This window comes from Colius striatus, chromosome 12 (assembly GCF_028858725.1).
Source record: "Colius striatus isolate bColStr4 chromosome 12, bColStr4.1.hap1, whole genome shotgun sequence".
In the NCBI taxonomy this organism is placed as follows: domain Eukaryota; kingdom Metazoa; phylum Chordata; class Aves; order Coliiformes; family Coliidae; genus Colius; species Colius striatus.
In genome coordinates, this window is record NC_084770.1 from 8,901,732 (window position 1) to 8,908,766 (window position 7,035).

At 51.5% G+C, this 7,035-nt stretch overlaps 1 protein-coding gene across 4 annotated transcripts; it reads left to right on the forward strand.

The window, feature by feature from the left end:
* The first annotated feature begins 4,107 nt into the window (after positions 1-4,107).
* Positions 4,108-6,230, forward strand: PLAAT1 (phospholipase A and acyltransferase 1). Of its 4 annotated transcripts, none has more exons than XM_062006181.1 (4): positions 4,108-4,256; positions 4,697-4,923; positions 5,113-5,381; positions 5,768-6,230. In XM_062006181.1, exons 2-4 carry the CDS (start codon positions 4,794-4,796, stop codon positions 5,867-5,869), a joined length of 501 nt encoding a protein of 166 aa, XP_061862165.1. In that variant the 5' UTR covers positions 4,108-4,256; positions 4,697-4,793; the 3' UTR covers positions 5,870-6,230. The 4 variants fall into 4 exon arrangements, with proteins under 4 accessions (XP_061862165.1, XP_061862164.1, XP_061862168.1 ...); XM_062006180.1 differs by having other exon boundaries at positions 4,700-4,923; XM_062006184.1 differs by lacking the exon at positions 4,108-4,256 and adding an exon at positions 4,270-4,463.
* Positions 6,231-7,035: the final 805 nt, after the last annotated feature.

Below are 7,035 nucleotides of genomic sequence, written 5' to 3' on the forward strand. Positions count from 1 at the left end.
TGGCTATGTGCTCAGTGGCTCTGAGTGTGTGCCTTACAAGCAATGTGGCTGCACCTACCTTAACAAATATTACAAGGTACAGTCTCTCTGGGGGTCAGACGGGCTTCCACAGCACCAAACAATGTTTTCTTCTGATAATCCTTTTGACAATCTCCTCGTGCTCCTCGGCAGGTAACTCTGCATTAGAAACAAAGAGCAGTTGTTTAATAAACTTCTGGTCTCTAGAGGAAGGGAAGAGAATTGATCACTTGCTCTGCCTCTGAAACTCTGCCTGCCAGCATACTCAGGCACTTGGAGAAAGTGTATGATTATACTCTGACCTCCAGGTTAATTCTTCACCTTTATCATGCTAAATAATAGCCTCACAGGTTCTTAGGTTTACAAGGTAACAGCTACAGAGAAATTCCGTTGGTCACTGTGGTCCCTCTCCTGAGACTGAAGAGTGCTATAGGCAGGGTTGAGAATCTGCAGAGCTGGCTGTGACATGGATAGAGCCCCAAGCAAGGCTGGATTCTGAAGGACATGGAGAAGGCATCAAAGAGAGTAGCACATGCCCCCAGTGCTCCAGTCATAGGTTTTCTGGATGAATTTATTTGATATATTTTAACATTTAACTACTGTCTTCCAGATTGGAGAAACATTCACCACTGATGACTGCTCTCAGATATGCCAGTGCACAGAAAGCTCCACTGTCTCCTGCAATAACACAGTGTGTGGATCTGATTATATCTGTGACATTTCAAACTACACTCGTGGATGCTTTAAGAGTGAGTCCAACCACTATCACATTGTCTTTGAGGCTAAGAAGCCTTGACTTACTGCTTATAGGACATGACTAGGTTGGGGGGAGTTGCAACAGAGTGTGTAAAGAAGAAAAGCAGTTTGCTCTGATGGCTCACTGTAGAAACAGTGTTTTTCCCTTATTCTTGTAGTCAGGTACAAGAAATGTGCCTTAAAATACAGGGACTGTCCAGCATTAGGAGTCAGTGTAATCTAGGCAAGAACACTTCTCTTAGACTTGGATTACCTGAGAATCCGAAACATTTCTGCTTCCTTTTTGCTAGGTGGACCATGTATGCCAAGTCCTTGCAAGAACGATGGAGTTTGCTATGAAACTAACAGCAACACCTCCTCCCTCTTCCACTGTGAATGTTCAGAACTGTACACAGGAACAAGCTGCGAGGAGGAAAGGATAGGTAATAAAACATGTTTGGATTTCACTGTCTGCATTACAGAAGGCATGACAGCAGGGCTCTGTAGAGCACACAGGGCCTGGGTGTGACACCACTCCAGGAAGCTACATCCATCAGAGAACACAGCATAAACCAAGCAGACAGGCAAGAGTTGAGAAAGCGTCTGTTCGCACTGGAGTTAGCTGTCACTGACAGGGCTCTTATTTCTTCTTCAGTTGAAGATGTCACCGAGGATCCTGAGAACCACACAGTTGCCATTGTGGTTGGAGTTGTGGCAGGCGTAGTTGTCATCGCCATTCTCATCTCCTCTGCAGTCTACCTGTTCAGGTAAGGCTTTTCCAGCTTGACTGCATTCAGCAGAATCAAGACACATACGCTCTCTTTAGCACCTGTAGACCTCAAAATTCCCATTAGTCACATACCTGCAGGACCAGAAAGGAACCACAGGACTTCATTTGGGAAACGTGAGGGGAAATCTACCTTTTCCTACCAAAATGAACACATGCCATTTCCTTTACACGGGGCACATGCATCACTAAAACACAAAACTTGAGCATCTCCAAGATCTGACTTCATTTTTGCTCACACTATTATTTAACCCCTCACCAAAGCTAAGAATATAAATTTTAAAAGGTTCTTTCTTTTTTCCATTGTACAGAAAGAAGAGGAAGACAGATGCATCAGATTTTTCTAGGAACCACTCCAGGGATGTACTGGATGACAGAGTACGTGAGAGAGATTATGTCAGCGTCATAAATACTGCATTTGACAAAAATGAATCCTCAAATACATACCTATAGTTAGCAGTATGTTGCCAATTCATTTGCATTACCTTCTGCTCTTGTGACAGTAGTTCTACTACCTTGAGAAGAAATAATAATAAATAAAACATTGCATTTTCTGAAAACCTTTGGAATTGTTCATTTAAAATATCTCTCAGATGTCATGTTGTAGATCCAAAATGAAGTATGTCCTAATGCACATAAGAGACTGTGATGTCTCCAGAGGCTGTTGCAAAAACACAAAGCCCACACAGAATTTGTCAACACAAGTGTGCTGCACACCATCACATCCACATCTCTGGCAGATGTAGGAACTGTAGGCTGATGCAAAGTTAATCGTGCATCCCAGGCAGGTGGTCATGAGATTATCTTGCCCAAATCCTTCCCTGGGGAGAGGATTAGCTGACTGAGCTGGACACAGTTCTGTACCCGTCTTCTGGCAAGACATGTCCAACTGGGGAGAGAAGTACATAAGAAGACACTGAGCTTGTTGGGTGACAGATGTAATACAAACAATGGCCCCCACTGTCCCCCCTCAGAGTCATCAGGCCCCTACCTGTAGGGGCTAAGCAAGAGCATAACTTTCTAAAGAATGAGATCCTGTCATAAACTCCCCTTGGGGTCTTTGCAGACCCTGAAGCAGCCACATGCTGATCAACGTGGGTAGAGGCCAGCATCAGCTCAGTCCCAGACAGTGCTAAGGAACCCCCTCAGCAGAAGACTGAAGGTGTTTTGGCAAGGTCTAATAACTTGTAGTATGTGAGACACCCATGCTTGACACAGACCTTAAGGCTCAAGGGACCAAGGCGGTGCCTGGGCCTTGTCCAAGCCCCAACCAAACCTCCAGTGCCACAAGTGAAGCTTTGAGATGCAAAGAGTGCACCACTAAGGCTTCTCTGCTGTTCTTTGCAGGCTCATTTCTGATTACAGTGAGGAACAGCATAGGCTTCCTCTTGTTTCTGCCACAATGCTGGTTATGGTTTACTTACCCTTTCTCCTCTCCCTTGTATCGATAAACTCACATGCGCTGTTAGCCGGAAAAGTATATGTAACCTCTGTGAACAGTCAGGTAGCTAAATGACATTTTACCCTGGCCTGTTCAAGAACATGCCAGCTGTCCATATGTGCACAGCACAGCTATTTCGGAGAGGATGTGAATGGAAAGAGGCTTTCAGCCTCGTGTTACACAATAAAAACAAATCAGCGCCAGAGAGCCACTCATGCACAAACCTTAGGCTGGAATTCCACCGCGACCATAAAGGCACGTTTCCTGCCTGTTCAGCAGCAGCCTGCAGCTGCGCGCCAGCGTTTGCCACGGGCGCGGCTCCGTGAGCGCCCGTCCCGGCGGGCGGGGGGAGCGCGGGCCCGTCCCTGCCCCGCGGGATCCCAACCCGACCCTCCCGAGCCACAGGGCCCGGCTGTGCCCAGCTAAAGCAGATTTCTGTGGATACACTTGGGGTTTTCTCGGCACCACAATAATTGCCTTGGCTTTCCACTGCAAATACTTCAGACTTGAAGCAAGAGATGGTAACAGAAACTAACGGAAACGCTCCACGGAATTAACTGTATCATGCCAACAGAAGCCAGAACGATGACAAATCTTCCCCTGTTCTGACCTTCAAATCAACCAGCTTGCTCACCTGACTTCTGAACCTTTGGGCTTTAAATATATTGCTTTGTTTACCCCACCAGAGCGGTTTGATTGGTAGTGAACCCTCCTTCATAGTGCCAGCAATAGCTTAGGAGATGGTCCTGCCTGCTCAGCGCTCGGGTCACAGAACTCTTGCTGGGCACAATCATAAGGCTCCTCTGATCTTCTAAAGGTGTCACGGCCCACAGCATGACAAGCCATCCTAGCAGCTTCTTTGCCCTAAAATGACCACTGGGATTTAGTCTGAACCTCCACCTCCTTTTGCTTCTTTTCACCAGCAAAAAAAAATGAAACAGTAGCAGCATCCCTTTTCCCCGTGAAAGGCTCCCTGACGAGCGACGCTCGCTTCCCGGCCCCGCGGCCGGCGGTGACCCGGAGCCGTGGCAAAGGCTCGCAGGGAGGCGGCGGGGTGTTCCTAGAGCGGCCGCCCACGTTGCCCGGGAGCGGGAGCAGCTCTTCCGCCCGACCGCTTTAGGAACACCCTCCGGAACGCCGAGCGGCCAGCTCCCCGGACACGACGCAAAGCCGCCCGGCCCCTCCCCAGTTCCAGCGGCCGGGAGGAGCGGGCGGCGGCCCAGCCCCCAGCCCAGGCGGTGTCCGGACGCGGCGGCGGCGGGACGGGCGCTGGGGGTGAGCTCCAGCGGGACGGGACCTCTCCGGGGTGCCGGCGGTGGCCGCGGCTCTGCCGAGCTTACGGGGTGTCCCAGAGCCTGGGGTCGGGCTCCGCACCCCGCGGAACCCCCGGGAGCTGCGATCGTTCGCCGTTCTGGTGCCAACACACGCAGAGCCCCGACGGGACTCCGCAGAGCGGCCGGAGGGGACCGGCGGCGTTTTGCGGTGGGGGAGTGGTGGGCACGGTTGGGAGCGGGAGGCGCGGGAGGAGCGGGGGCGAGCCGGGGCCAGGCGCGGCGTGCCAGCCCCGGCCGGCAGCGCGTCATCCGCAGGCAGGACTGGCGGGGAGCGGGGACCCGGCGGGGAGCGGGGACCCGGCGGGGAGGCAAGGGCGGTGGATCTCCGCAGCAGCGTGCCAGTGCCGGGCTCTAATGATCTCCCCACCTCCTGTCCCCCAGCAGATGCCCTGTGCGCATCCCAGGCTGTCCTCTTCCACCGTGCCTTATACTGATCTTACCCAGCAAGAGGGGTGTATCCTGAGATCTCATTCTTGAGATGGCAGCTATGAGTGCCAGCAGCCCCTGTGACCCGGAGCCCGGGGACCTGATTGAGGTCTTCCGGCCACTTTACCAGCACTGGGCGCTGTACCTGGGGGATGGGTACGTCATCAACGTGGTGCCCGAAGGTAAGGCTGGCACAGCATGGCAGGGTGCAGAGGGGACTTCGGGGTGAGCTGGGAGCCCCAAAGCTGTGGGCTCGTGGTGGACCCTGTGTTATGTAGATAGCCCTTCCAGGAGCCATCCAGAAACCTCTCTGAAGTTTTGGAGGGGCCAGAGAGGGCCTGCCTGGCTTATCCCATCACTGCCTTCCTCAGATGAAGGGCCTACTTCCATACTTGGCAGTGCTGCGTCAGTGTTCAGCAACAGGGCCCGGGTGAAGATTCAGCTCCTGAAGGACGTGGTGGGAAGCAACACCTACCGTGTCAACAACAAGTACGACAATACCTGCACTCCGCTCCCCGTGCATGTGATCATCCAGCGTGCTCAGTCCTTCGTCAACAAGGAGGTGTCCTACAACGTCTTGGACAGCAACTGTGAGCACTTTGTGACCATGCTCCGCTACGGTGAGGCGGTCTCCAACCAGGTGAGCAGTGCAGGGTGAGCCCCTGCACACCTCCCAGTGCACCTCGTGGCTGCTCTCTTTGGGCCCCTGGACTCAGACACAGCCTGCAAACAGCATGGGGATGGCAAAGCTCCAAGCGTGGGGTCCAAACTGTCACTCCCTCTGGCCTCACTGGAGGTCCTGGACCAGTAAGTTCAGTATGGTCTGTCTGCACCTTCACAGTGACTCTTACTGAATGCCACTGCCTCAGGGTAAAACACTGAGTGTTACCCTCTCTGCTAATGGGGCAAGTGTCATACATTTAATTGCCTTGATTAGCCCTGCCTGTTCTTCATTAGCATGCCTGGGGGTAACAAAAAAAAGAAGTTCATCTTGTTTCCAGCCTGTATTTTATTTCTCCTTTGCAGGCCACCCGAGCAATTGGTGCCATTGGGTTTGTAACAGTTGCTGCTGGTGCCTTCTCCTTGCTGGGCCTGCTCCATAGCAGATCCAGAGACAGACACTACTGATGGGCTGCCCAGACAAGCTCGGAGCAGGGCCAAGAATCCCTGGCAAGGAGGGATCCAGGACAGTTTGTGGACACAGCTGCCACCAAGATTTACTAACAGCCGTGTTGCCCTTCCTGCAAGCACCACTAGCCTGTTTGCTGCACATGCTTTTATTTCATTGCCTGTGATGATTTTTGTGGGAATGCACACAAGCAAATTCCTCATCCTCACATGCTTGGTGCTCTGCTGAAGGCTGGCACAGGCTTTCTACACACATCTGATTTTGACCTAATTCTGTGGGCTCTTTCTATGAATAAGCGATTTTAACCTGCTTGAAGAAACAATTTTACTTTTTAAAAATTAAAAAGTATTGCTGAAGGTTTTTTGTGTGTCCTCCAGCTGAGAGTTTGTACAAGTGAGAAGCCCAGGTTCCCACGCCTGCAAAAGGGGCAGAGGAACTACATGCTGTGACCCTGAGCCTGGGCTTGCAGTGCCTAAACTGAGCTGTTTCTGCGGGGCCTGGGGGGCAGGCAGGAAGGAAGGGCAGGTTTTAACAGGGTGTATACCTCATGTTCCAAACAAGTCCTCTATTTTTGGCATAGTGGTGTGTTGCTCAGATTTCTCCTGCCTGGAAAGCCTCCCTTTTCCTGGAAATGATCCTCCACTGCCTGCCTTTGGGAGCAGCACACCCGAAGCCTGGGAGAGGGAGTCTGACAGAAACCCCATCAGTTTCTCTCTGGCAGTTGATTGTTCCAACCGGTGCTACTGAAATTTTTGTCTTCATCCCTGTAAGTGCAGTAATTGTTGGCATTGGGCCTGACCAGGCTTATTCAATGATCTTTAAGGTCACTTAATACAAAACATTCTGTGATTCTACTCCTTGAGCTGCCAAAGCACTGAGGCTTAAAGACAGACCACCATGTATTGCAAAGGCAGCTGGAGCTTTTTCCCCTAAGAGCTGTGGCCATGGGCTCCTTAGTGACCAGAAGCTGGATGTAAGTAGCTTGTAGCCCCAGCACAAGATCAATATTCCTCCAGGCAGCAGAAGGACAAAGGCAGGGGCCCTGCACTGCTGGGGGTGATGTGCCTGGGAATGAGCTGTAGAGTACCTATGCCCATCTCCAAATTTACAGAGCCCTGCTATTTCTGTGTCACAAAGCTGATGACTGACTTGTCTTAGAAGAAAA